A 21,536-nucleotide genomic window follows, 5' to 3' on the forward strand; every position below is an offset into this window, starting at 1 on the left:
TCAAGGAATCCCTTTCTTTGCATGTCTGTAGCAGTGCATATGAACGAGGCAATAACGCAATCACTGTGTTACGTAATACATTTATGATTTCTGGCCGTAGCATATTCAATCAATAGGCTATTCTAGGATTTTGTCCGGGCTTACAATACGTGACGGATTTTTTAGATCATGACTTTATTAGATGATGACAGATGATTAGGAAGTACACGATCGTGTCTGAGGTAGGCCGTCTATTCCGTCTTAATGATGCATTCAAGTGAATTCGTCGCACTGTGTTCCGTTTGGCGCGGTTTAAAAAATACCACTGTCTGGATTCTCATGTATATAAATATTATAATCACATATTTCCAACATGCAATACGTATTGGGCCTATATTCAATATTTGGGTCGTCCAAAATAAAGTGGGAGGAACCATATTGCACTCCACATAACGGTTTAACTTTGGCCTCATAATTGTACCAAACAGTTATTTTTAGAAAAATAATTATTTGTTAATCCGTCGTGAAGCCAATAAAGCGATCATGCTGACAATAATCCGGAACTGCCTAACGGATTATCTCTGTATGCCATCAGTCAACCAAACGGATAACTATACGTTTGAGTTAAAATAATATTAATAATGCATTTAAAGAAAAACAAACGAATTTCCATTATACAGGATATGGACAACCGGAAATTTTGGAGACGTGTGTGTAGTCCTTCCTACACAGCATTTTGTTTTTATTTAAAAATAAATTAGTGACCGTAATTTAAGAAGGCGTACAAAGGTTCATGACTACTTGGACGCAACCCAACGACGTACATACGCACAACGCAAATCTAACCAATCATAGACGACATTGGATGGCCCATCGCCATTGGTCAAATACTGCGTTGCGCGTACCTCGTACCTCTGGAAACGGATAGTATCCTGGATATAGATGACCGTTTTATTTAATTATCTCAAATTGAATTACATTGACAATGATCAAACATGAAGAAGCGGATACAGGATGATGAGGACAGAGGCACAGTAATTTAAAGTGAAAGATTTATTTGTGACGCATAAAATAAACCTAAAGTATCCATTAGTAAACCTGTATTCGTTAGCATACGCAATGCGATTAACACACTTCCACTTAACCAACAGTTTTCTTTATCTAAACCAAAATTCAAATAAAAATGTGTTCACATGGAGCTTCATCAAACAAAGATTCGTTTATTACTATTACTACGTTCACACTGAACCCGGATTCTAAAGCTAAAAGAACGCAACGCGAGTTGACCAATAACAAGCGGTAGTTCCGATACGTCGTGATTGGTCAAACTTGTCTTGCGTACTAGTGGGACCAAGATTAACTATTTACGGATCCATATCAAAACGTGTACGTGCGAACGCAGCGCCCGAAAAGACATTACGTATAGCGTAGCTCAACTCTCAGCCACCGGTCCGAATCTGGGCTCAGTGTAAACGTACTACAGGTTTATAACATTCCTGTTCACACACTGTTAGAAAGTTTGATCATCAATATAGTATGCAGTAAACTTCGTAGACATTTACAGCGGGAGGATTATTAGTTTAAAATTTTAAAAAGCAAATAATATTACATGAATTTGTATTCCTTTTGACGGTCGGACAAACACACACATAGGTCTACCTACCTTGGTTTGGATTGCACAAGCTATCTCTAAAGAACTGTTAAAATCACAGTACTTTTTTATATTTTTTTAAGACTTTGGAACCTACACTATTACGGTTCTAAAATCTATATATAAATCTATTGCAAAATGTTATTAAAACAAACCCTTATAAATAACGATTGATTATTCTTAATTACATAAATCTACACCAAATATACAATATTATTTAAGTTGAGATATACATTATTTATCATCTGCATATTCTTAACACCGTTACTAAATTATCAATACGCAATTTAATAACGATACAACATTACTGATTGACCTTTAGATTAATTTCTGTATTGTTTCAATATTTTATTCTACAGGGGCTTAATATATTCTAATAAAAAATAAAGTACTTTCGTTTTTTATTAAGTACCTAGATTTCACCTTAGCGCCGCGCCGGCGATTGGTTCCCTGGCAATAGTGCGCGCCAAGCGTGTCTTCGCGCTACGCTACTACGTCGGAAATACCACAATGCAATTTGATACGCGTATGTTTTGGTAGCACACTAAACACGTTGAATTAATACACTAAATTTGGTAGGCACTACAGTGGTTTTGAAGCGTTTCCGTTTTGCGTAGACATAGACTATATATGTTGAATACATTGCCAACCAACATCAATTATTACAAGCCTAACAAAGAACATCTTCAAGCCCAAGGCCTATTGCAACGGTTTCCAAGAAAAGGGAAACAGTTTGAATTTAATTATATTGCATAATTAAATCTAAATAAAGAAACGAAACTAACCAAGATAATGTTTTTAATTCGTATCAACCTTTCCAAATGAAATTCCTCTTTCATTTTTTTTATCTTTAGATTATCAAACGAGTACGCAAAGGTCACAAACAGAAATAGGCTATAAATTGAAATGATAAAATCATTATAAAAATGAAAGATTTGAAGAAAAAAAAGAATTGTAACTAAAAATCTAATAATTTGTTGCAGATAAGAATGGCTTATCACGTTGGTAGTAGCTTGCAAAATGGCAAGTAAGTCACAACATTGAGGGTGACTTAAGTTTACACTTAATTGCATTAGAATTAGCCAATAATGATAGATATAAAACTGTATTATTAAAATTAAAATGTTTAAAAATAACCGACAATAATTATAAATTAGCGATATTTACTTTTGATAATAAAGTACAGTACTGTGAAATTCGGTATATATGAAATGGTTAATATATTATATAAATATTATACAATATAAGCAATATAATATAAATTGCTATGTTAAATAATATATAATAGGCTATCTCACGGCATGCTGGATGCACTGGGTCCTCTGTTAGGTTGAAGGCTTGTGAACGGTGTGGCGTAGCAGGGGATTCCTCATAAGTTCTTGATAACAGTGGTGTTGCTGGTGTAGCAGGGGATTCCTCATAAGTTCTTGATAACAGTGGTGTTGTTGGTGTAGCAGGGGATTCCTCATAAGTTCTTGATAACAGTGGTGTTGCTGGTGTAGCAGGGGATTCCTCATAAGTTCTTGATAGCAGCGTTGTTGCTGGTGTAGCAGGGGATTCCTCATAAGTTCTTGATAACAGTGGTGTTGTTGGTGTAGCAAGGGATTCCTTATAAGTTCTTGATAACAGTATTGGTGCTGGTGGCATAGGAGGGTGTTCTTCAAAACTGGTCTCTGAAAGTTGTGGTGTTGCTGGTGTAGAGGATTCTTTACAACTAGTTCCTGTTGTTGGTGTAGTAGGGCTCATTGTAAAAAGCAGTGGAATTGTTGAAGAAGATGAATCTTCATGGGATCTTAATGGTGTTGGTAGTCTAGCAGGAGGGTCTGTATTTCATTGGTTATATGGCTCGGTGCTGATAGAACTTGTTACAGGTAAGGCCAATGATGGAGGCCCAAATGGATCCACCTGAAGGGGAAAAATAAATTTTTCTTGACAAATAATTTATCTATTGAAAGAGTAAATGTTTATTTGAATTTGAAAACTGAGAATGTCCACAAACCTGAACAGCTGGATGGGTGGTTGACGTTACCATGATCTGTGTCGCTTGTTCCCCATCACGTTTACGAGTTCTTGACCAAGTAGCTTTCATCTCAACTTGTTGTCTACTTCCAGCTAAAACAAAATTAAACATTTTAACTTTTTTATTAAGTTTTAAAAAAACTTTTTTTTTCCAGCATGAAACAGATGCAAAATTGTTCTAAAAAATGTTGCAGTTTAATCTATTTAATATGAAATCAAAAGATGAAGTTGCTGCTATGAACACTATCATGAATAGCTTTATGGGTTTTTAAAAACTTATATATGTACAAAGATTGGATAAAATGTTGGTTTTGCTTGAAAAATTTTTACATAGATTATTATAAAAATCAATTTCATGTAATGTTTGTGCCATGAAACAAATTTTATTTTATTATTAGTAGTAACACAATTATTATACAAAAGGTTAAATTTACAACCAGCTATAAAAATTATTGAAATGAAAATTCATTACAAGATAAAAAAAAAATGTTTACTATACTTTAAAAGTTTGTTCACTTAAGGTCAAAGTTGAAGGGTAAAGTCAGCAATCTTAAGTCACCACTATGTTAATCCTATTTCCTTTCTGACATATTTTTACCTTTATTGTTCTTGAACGACTCCCCCGACGACACGCACACAACCTGGTCTCGTTCTATATTGTCAAAGTCTTCAATTGTTTGTCCAGAGACCGTGAAGACACGTTTTGCAGGCATGTGCAGGGACAACCGTCCACTAGCCTCCTTTAGTAAGTTGTCCATGCTGTGAACTCGAATGTACGTTGCTCTTTCAGGATTGTCACCATTTCGATAAACTGACACTCGTTTCTAAATAAAACATAATACAATTAAGAGCATTGAAACAACAAAACAGCAATAGTGTGGGTAACTGACAGTAGTTCAAGGAATACTCAAGAGAAATACTAAGCTTTCAGAAACAATATTTATTTGTTAGGGCTTAAGAAATTATTAAAGATGCATACCTCATTCACAAAATAAATATGGATTTTGTTTATGTAGTCAAAGTTTACAGATGAAGCGTTATATTTTGTAAAGTATTTTTTTTATTTTACTGTATCTTTTATATTGTCATTATTATTAAGTTACTCAGTGAGATATAATATAAAGAGCACAATTGGTGCTAGAGTATTATTAAAAATAGAACTTACCACATTTGGCTGTTTATAGAGCGTCTTATTTGGGTTAATGATGGACTTAGTTGTTTGCTTAAACTTCTGCTGTGCTTTCATTTCTGTCAAATGATTCTGTAATACAAATTATGATTGTTATTGTCATACAACCCTTGGCCTGGCCTAGTATGTCTAGTCAAGAAATTGTGGTATTCTGAATGTATTTTTAATGGTAACAAGAATTTGAGATCTTTAAGACAGTCTGTTCAGGGAAAGTTTCTGGTTTTCATTGAGTTAAGTTTTGGAAGAGCCTGTACCATATTCAAATTGTAAGCAAAGTATAGATTCTCCTCACAATGCATTGCTACAGTGACACTACACATTTCTAAGTGGTTGAAATACCTAACCCTACTCACTTCCAACTGATGAACTTGTACAGATTTGTGTATCTCTCTTGTTGAAGGCTGCGTCCATCCACCTTGTAGTGCAACTGGGTGCTCTGGGCTCATTGTCCCTTTGAAGTCTGGACCATCTAAATGAGCTGTACGACGCCCTACACAAAATAATACATAAAATTAGAAACACAAGAAAGAGTCACTGCTTAAATTATTTGTTTACAGTACTTACTAATGAACTTTCTACTTATCTAAAGCTCTGTCTACACTATCACCTAAATATGGTAGTGATATGCTTAAATATGGTAGTGATATGACATCATCATGTCCATATATGGGCCCATCACAAAGTTTGATAGTGTAGACAGGGCTTTACATTTTTAAAGGTACAGTAGATAAGGTATGTTTTTACTGCAATATTTTAATTGCTACATTTCAACTCACCTTGCATTTGTCTCAAAATATGTTTTTCTTTATTCAGTTCCAAACTGATCTCTGCTCTCTCCTCCCTCTGCTGGGCATATAAACTTCGACGATAATCATAACCTAATACAATCATTATATTGATTAATTTCACATAGCATAATTAAATTCAAACAATTTAATTTTAAAGAACAGAAAAAAGAAAAAATGTTCTTTTAAATTAATATATCATAGAGGTTTTGGATGGATATTTTGAAATGAAAATGTGTTTTATGCTTTGTTGTTAACTGGATTGCTGAGTATGTAAGTAAGTATAAACTCACATCCAGGACTAAAAAATGGCTCTCCACACGATACCCACACTTCTATAGGCTTCCTTATCGCCATAGCAACCTTTGAATCTGCACTAGTTGTTCTCGAGTGTGAAGATTTTCTGTTTCTATCTGAAAAGTCATTGATTTTCAAAATTTACTATTTATAAATTGTTTTGACATTGTGGACAAAGGATATTATTCATTGTTAAAAACATAAAAAGTACATTTCTTAGAATGGTAGGGATTTCAATAGAATCATGAAGCATAAACCTGGTGTTCATTATAGATACAAACTATTTTAAGAATTGATAATTCCTTAAGTGAAATCATTTTCTACAAACACCGGATATCCTAATAGGATGACATCCTTAAGTTCACTCAATGTAAATTTAAGTAACAGATGTTTTTTTTACTGGTATTAACCTAACCACCCAACATTGGTGAATGAGTGTCTCTTAAGGATAAGCTAGGCCAGACAGACTTACCTTGGTGTGTAGTAATATCAAGGTTTTCTAAGCCTTGTTGAACCAAGTTGTACTTGATCATGTCTGGAATTGAGAGTAGAAGTGTGCCGTCTTGGGAATACAACCTGCGTGCTGCTGATGTCAGTTGAAGCTGGTATGTGCTTTGATCAAGGATCTGAACAATCAATGTTGTAGTCATTTTAGAAAACAATATACATAAATTATTATTTTTTATTTATTCAATTCAATTTATTTCCACATACCACAACCATGTACATGGAGGATGCATATTTTAAGATCTGTGCAAATGTTTACAAATATTCGACAATAGTGACTCACTTTCAAACATTTTACGCAGTAAAATAAAAAGTGGTATAAACCCCAAAACTAAATCTTACCCCTCTGATGGTGCTTCCAATGACAACAACAGGGTTATTACTGCGCCCATCTCCATTCTTATACGCCAAAACTCGTACTGATTGGATCGGTTGATATGCGGATATTTCTCGTGCAATCAAACGAGCACTTGACATCTGTTTCAATCTTTTTAATTCCTTTTCATATTGAATCACTGTATTTTCAGCTTCAAAACTTGATAAATCAACCTAGAAGGAAAGAACATGTATTTGTATTTATTTTGATATCAAAAATGGTTTGGACAAATTCTGGATGAATCAATCAGTACTTAATGATCATAAGTTAAGACCAAATTGGATCTGAATGTAGAGGACCTCAGTCCAGTATATCACCTAAGTAAACATAAGTAAGAAAGAATAAAAATCATTAATTGAAAATGGCAAAACATCTGTTCTTACCTTGCCACTAAGACACTGAAAGCTACCAATCAGTTTAAGTCCTATCTTAGGAGCTATACCAACAGCACATATGAAAGGTGTTGAATGTTCTTACCTTGCCACTAAGACATTGAAAGCTACCAATCAGTTTAAGTCCTATCTTAGGAGCTATGCCAACAGCACATATGAAAGGTGTTGAATGTTCTTGTTTCTTTAGTTTGTAATTGCCTCTCATAGCTCTGGCACATGCCACACACACTTTAATATCTCCATCTACTTTAGTTTCAACTACGTCATACCCCTACAAAGACAAATTAAAAATTGTATTAAAATAAATAAAATACATTGAATTTCAGTGGTAAAATTAGATATATTTATATATTTTCAATAAAAATAAATGTCTTACATTTTGCTGGACTTGATTCTCACCAACTACTGCATAAGTACAAACGCCAGCCTTATTTGCTGCCATTATTTCTGTGAAAAAAAACAAATAAAATTGGATGAAATTTAAAACTGAAATGCTACTTACATCGTTGATGGGACCTTGATTGATCTAAGTATACTAAGGGGCAGGTTCACAATAGTTATCAATAAATTTGGTAAAACATTGGTTGGGGAATTAGTGCCTCTAACACTATCTAAATTTAGGAGTTATTCATCTTATTCCATCCTACTTAGCTGTCCAGCTGCTGAAAATTAAGCACCTACCTCTATCAAGTGGTTCAGCATGAAAGGCATACATAAAACCAAACTCCTTCTCAAACATCCACTTCTGATTGGCTCCACCATTCTCTAAATTCTGTTTGCGTTGAATTACAACCGACTGACCACAATATGCGCCCTCCATAGCTGTTCCAGTGAAATTGGGCATTGAGACAGCAAGGACAAGATCTTCATTAACCTTAGATTGGATGTACCTTTTAAATAAACCACATTAAGTTAACAAACTTGAAAGTAAAGATTATTTGAAAAGTTAGTAGGGTAAGAAAAAACAATAAACCCTGAATGAGTGTAATTTAAGATGATATTGTCAGGGTTAATTTATACCACACACCCTCCTCTGTATGAGTAATAGCAGACTAAGTATGGTACTTACCCATCTTCAGTAATTTCCCATCTTAATGATGGATCATCCTCTGTCTTCTTACAAAGCGCCACCTCTGACTTTTCCTCCAACTCTGGATTTGATATACCAACCACAAGGTATGGTGATGACTTCAGTGTGATAAAGCCATCAATGAATATGAACTGTTGGCTGTGAGCTCCCCCAGGACCACGGGTTTTGTATCGAGGAGATGTATTTAATCTCTTTTTAGATCTGGCAAGAGATGATATAAAAAAGAAAAACACTGTATACTTGTCTAACAAAGAAGTTTAACAGTACTTTATACAATAGAAGAGCATTAGAAAGATAACAGAGGATGAAACCAAGTTCAAATTCTCTATTAGTTTCAATTTTATAAATTTATTTGAACCAAGTCATATATCACCAAATATAACCTGGGTACGAAATCTGGCAAAAATTAGCAGGTGGGATTATACTTGGGTTTCATTAACAATAAAAATAGATTTACCAAAGTAATTTTGTTTGAATTTTGCCTAAATTATTGAGTGGGATAACACTCGGTCATGGTATATTCGTAATGATGTAACTGTTTCTTTCTTCAAATGTGTTCTGATATAATTAATTATTTAATTTGAATTATTATTGAAAATTGAACAAAAACATCACCTGGTGTGTTAAAATTGCCAAAAAAGAATTATTCTAAATTTCAACTTACTTTGATTTTGTGAAATGTTCTGGCTCGTGTGAATGGTCCTGGTTGGCTTCTGTAACCTCATCCAGACTGGCATTTAACACGCGTTCCCACGGCCATTTCAAACCTTCTAAACGCTGCTCAGAATTCGCATGTGAACGCTGATGGGAACTAAAAGCAATAATTTTTCAAACATTTATCTTTATTGTGCCTTTTTTGTTTAATTTTATTTTGTCAATATTAGAAGAAAGAAAGGTATTTTTTCTTTTCTCTCACTTAAATCAAATAATCATATTTATATATATCTTTTTACAGGAGAGCCTTGGTGTGATGCGTCCTCACACAATTATATTGATTAATTTATCAAATGTTCTGTATATTTTTTTTATTATTATATTGTGTGAAACAATAAACTTGAACTTGAATGCTCAATCATTATGATTTGAACTTGCAGAGAAATGGTTTATAAAAACAAAGAATAAATCCCCACCTCATCTTTGTTATGGAGTCATCCTCCTCTCCTGCACTTTCTTCACTTGGTTCTGGTGTTGGTCCTCGTATCATTTTCTCTTTCTCTTCTTCTGTCATACAGCATTTATTTATTAACAATCTTTGACTGTTACGATCCTTCTCAAGAACATAATCTAAAAAAAAATATAAATTTATTCTCAGTTGATTATTTAGCATTATTATATTATGGTATCACATCAAAGAATGAACTTAAATGATGTTTAAGAACAAACTTAAACTACCAAAAGGTCAAAGAACAAACCTAATGTGTCTCGAAGTGAGAGGAACTCCTGCATTTGTTCAATATCTGCTGATAGTGTTGCCAGCAGCATCCTTCTTTGTTGATCTTGAGCGGAGGTACTAGGATCATTCCATGACTCTCCACATGAGATGTACACCAGCTGATCTCTTTCAAGACCAACCAAAGTCTTGCACTCCTTGCCAGTACTGTCAAATATTCGACGGCTAGCAAATGGTAGATTTAGTGAAGATGTACAGCGATCCAGAAACTATTAAAAAAAGAAAATTTATTATTGTATTACTTTTTATTTTAAAGACAATTCCTATTATTTTAAGAACAGTGGCAACATTTAGTATGCTGCAGAATTTGTCCTTATGCAAAACATGTTATGCTGTTTTTTATTGTTATTTATTTGTATTTATATATCTGTGATTTGTTTTGAGAGATTTTATACATTTTTAAAAATATATTTATTTATATTTATTTTGTAATATTACATGCAATTTGGCCATGTTTAGCTTACACTTTCCAGCAAAAACTACAAGACTTACCAATTGAAATTCCATCTGCATCATTTTATCATCCTCTGTATGTTCACGTTGTTCATTGTCGGCGTGATCTCCGTCTTCACCAGCACTTTGTCGTCTATCATATGATTTGGAACGTCGTCTTGATTTTTTACTCAACGTTCCAGACTTATTCAGATCCCTCATCATCTAAGGAACAACACATAAAAGAAAGTAACTATCTAAAAATGGTTAAAGATTAACAACATTTTATTGTGGAATAGTAGCTAGGTTCTTGCTTATGCATTGCTGATTCTGGGTTCAATTCTGGTGCTGGTCATATTTTATTTTCACAATTAAAAGCATTGCCTGAACTTTTAGAAGTAAGCTATATATAGAATTTTATTTGATGGGTTTCATAAAGTGAAAACACAGTTCTTACATTGCTCAGATCAGGACCAACCACATAGCTTGCTTTGTTTTCATCTTTCTCGCCATTCTTAAGAACACGCAATCTTAATGCACCTAAAATTGGAAATCCATTATAAGAAAAAGAGAATATTAATTAGTGCAAAATTACAATATACTGCAACGGTATGTAGATCATATTAGGCTGTGAAAAAGTTATCTTTACTTGATTACAAGTTTATTGATAAATGAGAATAATTACGAACCTCCTTTCATGTTTCCCTTTTCATTTTTTCGCACTTTAATTGGTGGGGCAAATGGAATAAGGAATGCTTCCATTGGCCAATCAAATTCTTCATTCCATGTTCCCTCTTCTGTGACTGGCCAGGAGTAAGCCAGTTTGTTCCATTGTGGATTTTGAACAGTTGAATGTTTCCATTGGCCTAGGTTCTCAATCTTTTCCTGCTTTAAGGCCCACCTGTGACAAAGAAATGCAAGATAAACGTTAGAGTTAATATATAATGAATTTATATTATATATTATTTATATAATGAAAACTATACTATTATAAAATAAATAATAATAATAAATGTACTAGTTTAATAATTTAAAAACTGTATTGGCTGTGACATTACTCATTTGGTAAAGGAAGCTCATCAAGTATTTTTATACTTGCATAGAAATCTTTAGGCCTTATGCAGCTCTAAGGCTAACCCATCCAAACTCTATCAAACGTCCTGGAAATACCTTACCTCTGTGATTTTGCCCATGGATGTTTTGCTGGCAGTTTGCCAATTGCTGCAACAATAAAGTTATGTCCTGGGAACTCCTTAACATCTGCATCTCCTGTGGTGATGTCTTCTGCAGGAGATTGTTGGTCAGTTTCAAGATCTTGGAAATTGACTCCATCGTCTCCAAATTGGAATGATTCACCTTCAGGGGCGATTGGTTTTGGAATGTATGTCAAAACCAATTCTGGCTCAGCCTAAACAAAATGGATATAGATCAATTATTGTTTATGGTATGGTTGTGGTCTTTTAATAATTTTTTTTCTTCTGCTTAACATGTAAAGTAGATTTTTATAACTTTCTGCAGATTCCCTTTCTATTATTCATTAATATGATTTGTTTAACATAGAGCAATGAGTAAATTAATGTTGATTATTTTTACCAAAAGCATAAAACAATACAAAATTTAGTTAGTGAATAATCAAAATGATTAATACAAAATACAAAATCTAGAATAATGAATGCTTACCAAAGAATATATAAAGCCCTCAGGGCTAAATCCCCACTGCTGTGCTGGGTTGTCTATACTTCTGAAATTTAACATACAAAAAATGTCACGGACATAATTCATCTATTACTGACAAACACAGTTGGAATTGACATGTGTCTGGTTTTCATGGAGTTTACTGTACTTTAAACATTTATTCATTTCTATTAATGGTCAACAATACAAACAATCTTAATATATATATTTAAACAATACAAAAAATACATTAATACAGGATCTTAAACGACAAGACAAGACCCATAAAGAAAAAAGAACAAATGCTTAGCTTAACACAAAAAGAGTTTTATTTACTTTTTGTCTAGAGTAACGGCATAGCCTTGCGCTGCCGTCTCACCATCAGGAAATTTCTTATCAACTCGACTTCTTTCACTTAAAGTTAAAGCGACTGAAGACATTGCACGGCAGTATATTACACCTTTCTGAAAATAATAAACAAAAATAAATTAATAAGCAAATAAGATAATTAAAGCATGGTTTAAACAATTCTAAGCATGCATACTTAAGTCACTAAATTGCAGGTTGTTACTATTTTTTACTAAATATAATGTATATAAGTACTATAATTTCATAAATGGAAGCAGTGTGGAGTTTAAAGAGGAACATGAAAAACTTTGTTATGTTTGTAGTCATACCTTATTAATCACCCATATTTGGGACTTTGATGGCCAGATATCTTTGTCTCCCATTTTCTTTTTAAGAGTCACATCCAAATCAGGGTACAGCACCATTTTTAATGAATCCTATAAAAAAAACAACATGAATATACAACAACATTATTAAAGAAAATGAGTAAAGCTCTGTCTACACTATCAAACTTTATGTGACAAAAAACAGATGATGTTATATCACTAACATATTTGGGAATATCACTACCATATTTGGGCACATCATTCTTTATTTGTCAAACTAGTTTGATAGTGTAGACAGAGCCTAAGTCACTGTAAATAAGTACCGTAATCCAAGCAAAAAAGTACTTTTAAAATAAAAGGCAAATATAGAGTGTCTTACTTTATCTTGTAAGAAATGATGCCTTGTATCAATTTCTTGAGTTTTCAAAGCCATCAATATCTGGTCACGCTTCATTGGGTCGGAATTTTCATCGATTTGTTCAATATCATATAATACAGGAAATCCAATGCTAGCTTCCCAGTTACTAGACCTAAGTAACAGAGAAAATTAAGGGAATACTTAAACTTTAAAAACAGTGCTTGGAAGAATGCCACAAACATTTTTTTTTCTTGTACTTTACTATTTTGATTTTACAATCATTCAGAGAAAACATCTCACAAGTTCACACAGAAATTGTAGTTAATAAAGTTTTGTTCAGCTTACACAATTGGATAAAAAAGTGAATACTTTGTTGTTACTTACTTTTCTTTGCCAGGCTGTAATTCATCTGCCAGAATTGGTTCTCTCAATGCCACATTGCGATTGCCATACAAACAATAGGCTGATGCTTTATCAAGGGTTAACTGTAAACAGTATACTAAACAAAAAAATTATTAATTGACTACAGATATATTAACTATAATATTAAACAATAAGGGCTACAGAAACAAATATGGTACAGTGATGATGAGGGTGGCGTTTATTCGGGGGAGGTGGTTATTTTTTAATAATATCGAGAAGTGATAAAATACAGTAAAAAATGAAATCAAAATGCTTAGTAATTTGTAGATCATGTCAATCAATGAATTCTACTACAAATAGGAATGTGTTGTAATAGAATATTGTGTATATATGCATGTTCAAAATGTTCTATGGGGGTCATTGATTCGAGGGAGGCATTTTTCAAAACGGGATGTTGATTCAAATCAATACGGTAGATGACGATGATGCTAAAGATGATGACAATGTTGATGAACTTAATGATAAAGTTCTTTCTAACCATTAGGATCTCTAAAGTTCTCTCCATATGAGATCCACACTTCCTGATCATTCTGTAATCTTGACACATCTGTGATATCTTGCCCATTCTTGTCAAATAGTTTGGTTACAATGGGGCTGAGGGCTGAAACATTCTGCTCAGGGTGCACACAGTGAGTAATGTGGTCCAATAACTGGAGACAAAACACACAAATATCAATAAAACAAACAATGTTGTCATTTGTCAACAACCTCATCATATCTATGTCATTATTATTATTATTCAACTATATCTATTTGTTAAAAACATACCCTCTGTACGACCATACCATGATTACCATGACAACCCTTATAAGCCTCTTTGATGTTGAAGAAGATGGTATCCTCTTTGTCATTAAAACCATTCTCATAAACCTATCAAACAATAACAAAAAAAAAACATTTTAAATTTTACACTGATAAAGTGGATTGTAAGAATAACTGAGGTAGGATTGTAATGATAATAAAACCTTACATTGTTAGAAATTAAAAGACCTTTGATCTTCAAATCAAACCCAAGATGCACCAGGATATATACAGTAGTTGTCTTCTTAGGCTGTTTTATTTGAATTAGCAAAACCCAGCCCGTTATTGGTGAGTGGGATTGAGAGGCAATTTTTGAAAACCAAATTGGTCTAGTGGGGATTGTGATTTAAGTTGTCATGATTATCAGTATCAGTGATTTTGAATAACTTACTTTTAATCTTATCCCATGCATTCCTACTAATCTATGTGATGCATCCATTGTCTTAATGTGCTTCAAAGTATAGCTATGTCCTTCCATCTACATAAAGTAATTACACATTGCATTATACATTATTAAAAAATCAATGATTACCAGTTATAAATATAAGAACTGTCAACAAAATTGAAGTATGGTATAAAATAAGATATAAAGATATTACATTTACGCTGTCAGTTAGTTTTAGTTGATGGTATTTATATACTTAAGCTATGTGTTTTACCACAGAAGAATGTATATTAAATTATATTGAAGCCGAATGGTACAATTAAAGTTTAACAGCAGAAATTTAACCACAAACATCTAACAACATCTTCTAACATTACTCTAGGTTAACAAAACATTCTAACCTGATACAAAAATGTACTATAAACTATAAAGTGTTGTTAACTTACCTCCTCTTCCTGGACCAAGTCTGAGATTTGTCTGAGAATTCTTTTTAAGGAATCCTTAGCAGCACTAAACTCCTGAATGCCTTCGTTTGTCTAAACAAAATAAAGAGGATTTGTATCAGCCATTTTTATTTCTCCAGACTTGTCACTACCACAATCTGGTAGCTAAAATGTTATATGGGAAAATTAAGGATACAATAATGCAATTAATTAATTTAATTGTTAGGTCAGGATTATAAGTTTTAAATCCATGTCTACACTATCAAAATTTGATGATGATGATGATGTCATATCACTACCATATTTGGGCACATATTTTTTGTCAAACTAGTTTGATAGTGCAGACAGAGCTTTAAGCTACAACTCCAACTTACGCTATTTAAATAAGCAATATTAAATAAGCAATATTAAATAAGCAATATTAAATAAGCAATAAGCAATATTTAAATAAGCAATAAGCACTTACGCCATTTAAATGGTCTTGAAGTTCTTCTTGTGACAAGGACAGAATTCTAACAATAGACACCTTGTCCTCTTCTCCATTCATAGCAAACTGAAGCTGTTCTTTGTACTCTTTTGCTATACCTAGCTTTTGCTCACAATACTGCAGTGTGTTCCGTAAGAAAACTGAATAAAAACAAAGTTAATGGTAAATGCACAGTTAAACATACAAAACTTAAATATATTAATTTCGCTACATAATGCGGAAATTACAAATAAAAAATATACTAAAATAATTACATGTGAAATCACATAAATATTAATAAGCTACAAAAAATACTTTAAAATTTGAATACATTTTTGTATTGCGAGATGGAAATACTGAACAACGTCCTTCTGGATTATTAAAAATGACTTATGTTTCTTTAAACGAAGATTATTATACTCATTTCATTCCATACAACATTAAGTACAGCATTAAACACGATTGGATCATTTGGTACTTACCTCTAGAGCCCTTTGGACTAAATCCCTCTCCTCTTGATATCCACACTGGTCCATATGCAGGTGTGGAGCTGGTCTGAAGACACTTATCTAGCTTTCTTACTGAAAATTGAAATATATACTTTAAAATTAATTTGGTTCAATCTTTGAGACAAATAATAACAAATTCAAACAACCTAAATACTTAAATAAAAATATAATAAACATTTATTCATACTAAACAGAAGGAAGTTTGTTACAATAGTTTCACTTACTCTGGTTGATATCTTCAATAACTTTTCCTTCCCATGAGAAGACAATTTTGGCAGGTGATGTAATACCCAGTCTAATAGTACACACATCAAGAAACTATATAACACAATAGTAATATATTAAAACATTAAATGTTTAACCTCATATGGGACTGTGTAAGACTGTAAACTTTAGATGTATAGTTTTTATGTGTAATTAATTTGATATTTATATTAAAAATGGAATTCAGAATGAATTTACTTGATGCATTATCAAACAATGATCCTAAAAGGAATGACTCACCTTCTCAAATTTGTCAGGAGTTGCGAGTGCTTCAAATGGCTCTGATCCATCTCCATTTTTAAACACAATTATTCGGCGTGTCTTTGATGTTAACATTTTCCTACAGATACAGATTAATTCAACATTTATGCATCCCTTGCTTCATTATATGTTCCTTTTCATTAAAATATTACACTCTTCTCCCAACCCTTCTCTCTACATCACTTCTCTCATCTTAACACCCTCCATCTGATAATCTTTATCATACATCTACACCACCATCATTCTATACTTGCTAAAGTACTGACTCTTTACACAATCAACTCTTTTCTAACACTTCTTCATTTCTCCATCCTTTATAAATCTCCTCTATCTCAGTGAATCTTACCTCATTCTCTTTGATAAAGTAGCCTTAGTATTTTTCTTGCGATCTTCAGGGGGTATGACAACTCCATTGACTGTCCATGCTGTGTGAATTTTACGATGAACATCACCTACAAATACAGTTCAATACATATTTTTTTATTTATTATACAAAACAATTTCTTTACTACAGTAAATAATTAGATCATTGTACAAAATGAAGATAAAATATGGCAGATGACATCTTTCTAATATAATAAATGAATATATTGTTCGAAGGTTTGCATGGCGAAATCAAATGTTGATATAAAGTTTGTGGTAAATGATGTATATTTAGTTCAGAAAAGAACTGTTGAGTTTCTCAACGTTTCATTCAAAATGCAAAATGAATGTGAGATGAATACTAATGATCTATCCATCTACCTATCACAACTAGATATCAGATTGTATTTTACCTGTGACTGAGGCATAGGGATCCTTGAATTGTTCACCACAAGAGATATACACCTCTGCATCACGTGTAATCATCTTGCCATCTTTCACTTCAGATCCATCTGTGAGGAAAACCTTTCTGGCAGCACTCAGTAAACCAAGCTTCAGGGTACACTCTTCAAGAAACTATACAGAAAGAAAGTAACAACTTTAAAAGAGCAGTAAACAACATCTCTGTGATATAACAGAGCTCAAACAAAAAATATAAAAATTGTTCAATGAGACTACACTACACATGACAAAGATTTGGTAATTGCTTTGGGCCTGTCTGATCAGTACAGCAACCTAGGATTGCGTAGAAATGCTACTATAATGGTGTACAGTAAATGCAAAAGACACTTTCATGTGAAACACTACAGCCGATCCTATGCAGGGCACCCTTGTTAAGGTGACAATGTGTTTGGTCTCAAAGGTGTCCCTTTAATAGTGGTTAAATGCTGTATTGATAATGATAATTTTACATATGCTGGGTGGACATAACCTGACATGAGCAATGAACTGGGTTTTGAAAGAGCAATGTGATTTGTGCAATCTGTCTAATGTACTGTAGCTATAATGATATGAGTGTTCATAGTGTTTTTTAAGATATTTTATTTAAAGATTCTACAAAACCTATAAAAATAGTTTGACAAAAAAAGTGTGATGTGCCCAAATGTGGTAGTGACCCAAATATGGTAGTGATATGACATCATCATGTCCATATATGGGCACATCACATTTTTGGTCACGTAGTGATTGATAGCATAGTCAGAGCTTAAGACATTACATACTAGCTTTAGTGTAGGGGCGGTGACTGTGACAGCTTCACTTCTAGAGCCATTTTTATAAGCCAATGCTTTGATTATACTTGGCTGTTGCTTATACAGACTCTTACTTGACCTGCTTGACCTCTGTGACATCATAGACGCTGATGATTTTGCACTCAATGGACGCCTATAAAATAAACAAGGTATTAAACAAATATATATAAAAAATATATATGATAAAACATGAAAATAGACTAATATTTTCTGTAAATGTTATTATTTCAACAAAAAACATACTGAAATACAAATAATGAAACATGTTTTGGAGTTGATGGATTAGCTAATTGATGATAAGAGCAAAATAATATTTTATATTAGAAAACAATAAATAGATAGATATTTCTGATATTTGCTTGCTGTTTTTTCCCCAGAGATTCCTGGCCAGACAAAATATTATATTTTAATTTTTATTTCAAGATTTTATATTTTTGTTGTGCACTCAAAATGGCCAGTGAAAGACCACATTCAGTAAATGTTTTCAAATTATTTACAGGTTGATATGATAAATTATATAGTAAACAACAAGATTCAGATATATATTGTAACTATTTGTATTGTCGATAATGTATAATAGATTGTTTGTTATATATCTACCTACCTGTCCATCAAAATAAAGTAAATAATTTAGAAGATAATAGAATATCATTATACAGCAGTGGTTCATGGCTCCATTTTGATACAATACAGTTTAGCATTTCATGGGCCCATTACACTCATTACAGTGTGCCATCTGGACAGACATTAGTGAAACAATTTAGCATTGGTCGCTTTGAGAGTTCTGTAATGTACATCACAAGTGACAGTATCCTTACCTTTTATTCCTATAAACAGGAGCACTAGTTGGTCTTACTCTTCTCTTCTGTTCACAATCCTCTGTTAATTTTTTATTCCAATCGTCTCTGTCTTCTACAAACTTCACATCAATTCTCCGCCTTTCTCTAGCACCATTACGTCCATTAGTAGAGGCTGATATAGGTCGTTTACCGGTCGATGATGTGCTATTCACCAGATAGTCTCTGTGTGGTAGTTTTTGCAGGTAGGGTGACTGTATCTTGGCAGCGCTTTTAGGCCTTAACATATGGATACATATTTGTTAATAATAAACTTACAAAAGTTAATATCATGCAATTAATATAAATATTCAGAGTATAAGTACATACTTAACCTAGATGTTTGGTTGGAATGCAAGCAACATTTTATATTACATGATGATATTAAAAATATAAAAAATATCAATCGAATGTTTTATATTCCAACTGCTAGAACTGTATGTCTCTAACATTTTCCAGAGAGAGGAATTTTGATTATTATAAGTTTTACCCATTCACAGCATAAAATAGTAAATTGATAAACACAAAAATACTTAGATGTACTGTGGTTGCATCGGTTAGACATAGCTTCAACTAGTTTTGTGTTTGCCAGACTAGCACTGTCATGAGAATGTTTGATGTCTGAGTTTTAATCAATAGAATATGAGTTATCTATGTATACTGTATAATGTGGAGTCACCCTTCTAATACAAACAAGGCTAAGAACAAACATGCTATTGCTAAGTTAACTTAGCATTTTCACATGAACAGTCTTTGGGTAAATGTCCAAAAACAAATATGGCTAAACAAACGAGGGTCTCTAATATTTATGTATCATAGGTTACCAGTACTAAAATAATACAGTACTTAGCAAATACAGTATATATTTAGTAATAATAATAAATATTATAATGTAGTAGATTGGTGGTTAATATGCTTGTCTGCCAATCTCAAGGTCTAGGGTTCAATCCTGATGTTGGATGAATTGAAATACTCAGAATGAAATATTTAGAAGTATAAAACTTAAAAGTAGTACTGTAATGAGTTAATTGAAATAGTAGAATCCTACTATGATCTTTCGTTGCCTGACAACACAGTTATTTTACTGTTGTGCAGATTCAATTAGTTGAAAACCAGTCAGATGTGACATTACAGTAAGCTTTCTTAGCAACAATACTATTTTTAAAGAATTTTTTATTTTTATATGCTGTATTGTAGGAATTGTATTGTTACTATGCTGGTTGAATACAACAAAACATGCCTTTAGATCTATGTAGTTGTGGTCAAGCTACAGTGCACTAGCTGCCAATAAACAAATTTAAATAATCGCAAACAAAATTATTTGTATATAAAGCATATTTATTCCCTTGTTGTGTACTGTTTTCATATCTAGTATACAGACAATACTGGACACTTTTAGGCTAGCCTATGTTTTCCCGAATGCATTTTTTTTTTCTGGGATTCAGAATGTGTTTTTAATGGTAAAAATGAATTTGGGACCTTTTGGCAGTATTGGCAGTTACATATTAGGCATAGTTATTCCATATTAGGTGAATCAACAAACCTTTTCTTACTGCTTGCTTGTTTCTTAAGTTCCTCAAGATATTGTGCAACAAGCACATCCTCATATGTCACATTATCTCCAGACCGTGTCATCTTGCTACCATCTAGTAAATTGGATGTCTTGAGTTGTGACATCTTGTGGATGCTACCAGTACAACTAAACATTATTATAGACATAGTTAAGTTTTTACTTGTCATAATTGTTTTTTAATTGTCTTTCTTGGCAAGATAATAATATTACTATATATACTATATTAATTACTATATCTTGCAACATTTATTAAAATAATGAATTAAAAAGTTCTCTTGAAAAAAAAAATAAATAAATTTGAACAAATGAATGTGAATTGGGGTTTAACTCTCTTAGGTTTGTGATACAAATAGTACTGTAGGTGCATGATTCAGATAAGGTATCAAATTGAAGTATAGCAAAATTATATAACTTGAGCACTATATTATACTATTGTTGGGTTGGGTAAAATCTGGTGTCCCACATCTCATCACAACCAACCTATGTCATGTCATGTTAGTTCATTGTGCGCAGGCTTGCAGGTTTCTAGTTCCACACCGTAGATGACCGATGACGACATCCCATCGCTTGATTACCATCAGTCACGTTTGATATTGGCCGCGCATGAAACCAGTCAGTTTTATTTTAGAGTGCTGGTATTATGCTTTTTATCTTATCATCAAAAAAGAAATACCAAAATAAAACGCAACCAATTTCATTTGTCACCACCAAAATAAACGACCTGCCTGAACTGAATCATATGATGCATAAGAAATGATGACCATACATACACAGCAGCCTGCACTGCTACTAATTAGTCCTAGCTATGGCATATAATGCTGCTCTATATAGGGCAGCAGCTATAACTTTTCTAGGCCTACCTACCTACCTATAGAGAAAGAGGAGAGGTTGGTTTGTTGATGATGATGATGGGTGGTGATGATGGATGGTGGAGTATCACACGCACACACACACGCTGTTTTCAGAGGAGCCTCGAATACATACGCTAGCCTAGCCTAGCTAGGCCTAGGTTATTATGTTATATTAAAATATTATTCAATTCTGACCTTTAAAGAGATGCCGATTTCTTCTTATTTGTTTCGTAATACA

At 32.9% G+C, this 21,536-nt stretch overlaps 1 protein-coding gene across 1 annotated transcript; it reads right to left on the bottom strand.

Annotated features, from left to right (window-relative positions):
* Window positions 1–1,017: 1,017 nt before the first annotated feature.
* Window positions 1,018–21,534, bottom strand: LOC144849157 (doublecortin domain-containing protein 1-like). Its single transcript, XM_078706181.1, has 39 exons — window positions 21,494–21,534; window positions 20,418–20,561; window positions 18,857–19,114; window positions 18,009–18,171; window positions 17,202–17,364; window positions 16,772–16,877; window positions 16,405–16,504; window positions 16,125–16,218; window positions 15,874–15,972; window positions 15,392–15,552; window positions 14,929–15,018; window positions 14,489–14,575; window positions 14,065–14,166; window positions 13,775–13,946; window positions 13,258–13,372; window positions 12,895–13,045; window positions 12,519–12,626; window positions 12,178–12,305; window positions 11,848–11,908; window positions 11,343–11,575; window positions 10,857–11,068; window positions 10,625–10,707; window positions 10,228–10,392; window positions 9,698–9,944; window positions 9,416–9,569; window positions 8,950–9,096; window positions 8,265–8,486; window positions 7,877–8,085; window positions 7,572–7,642; window positions 7,281–7,466; window positions 6,770–6,976; window positions 6,393–6,546; window positions 5,917–6,036; window positions 5,615–5,716; window positions 5,192–5,328; window positions 4,815–4,910; window positions 4,248–4,473; window positions 3,630–3,742; window positions 1,018–3,535 (listed from the first exon to the last, which is right to left on the bottom strand). The coding sequence occupies exons 2-39, from the start codon at window positions 20,549–20,551 to the stop codon at window positions 3,461–3,463; spliced, it is 5,451 nt and encodes a 1,816-aa protein (XP_078562307.1). The 5' UTR covers window positions 20,552–20,561; window positions 21,494–21,534; the 3' UTR covers window positions 1,018–3,460.
* Between the last annotated feature and the right edge of the window lie 2 nt (window positions 21,535–21,536).

The sequence above is a fragment of the Antedon bifida genome, chromosome 7 (genome assembly GCF_963402885.1).
Source record: "Antedon bifida chromosome 7, ecAntBifi1.1, whole genome shotgun sequence".
Taxonomy (NCBI): domain Eukaryota; kingdom Metazoa; phylum Echinodermata; class Crinoidea; order Comatulida; family Antedonidae; genus Antedon; species Antedon bifida.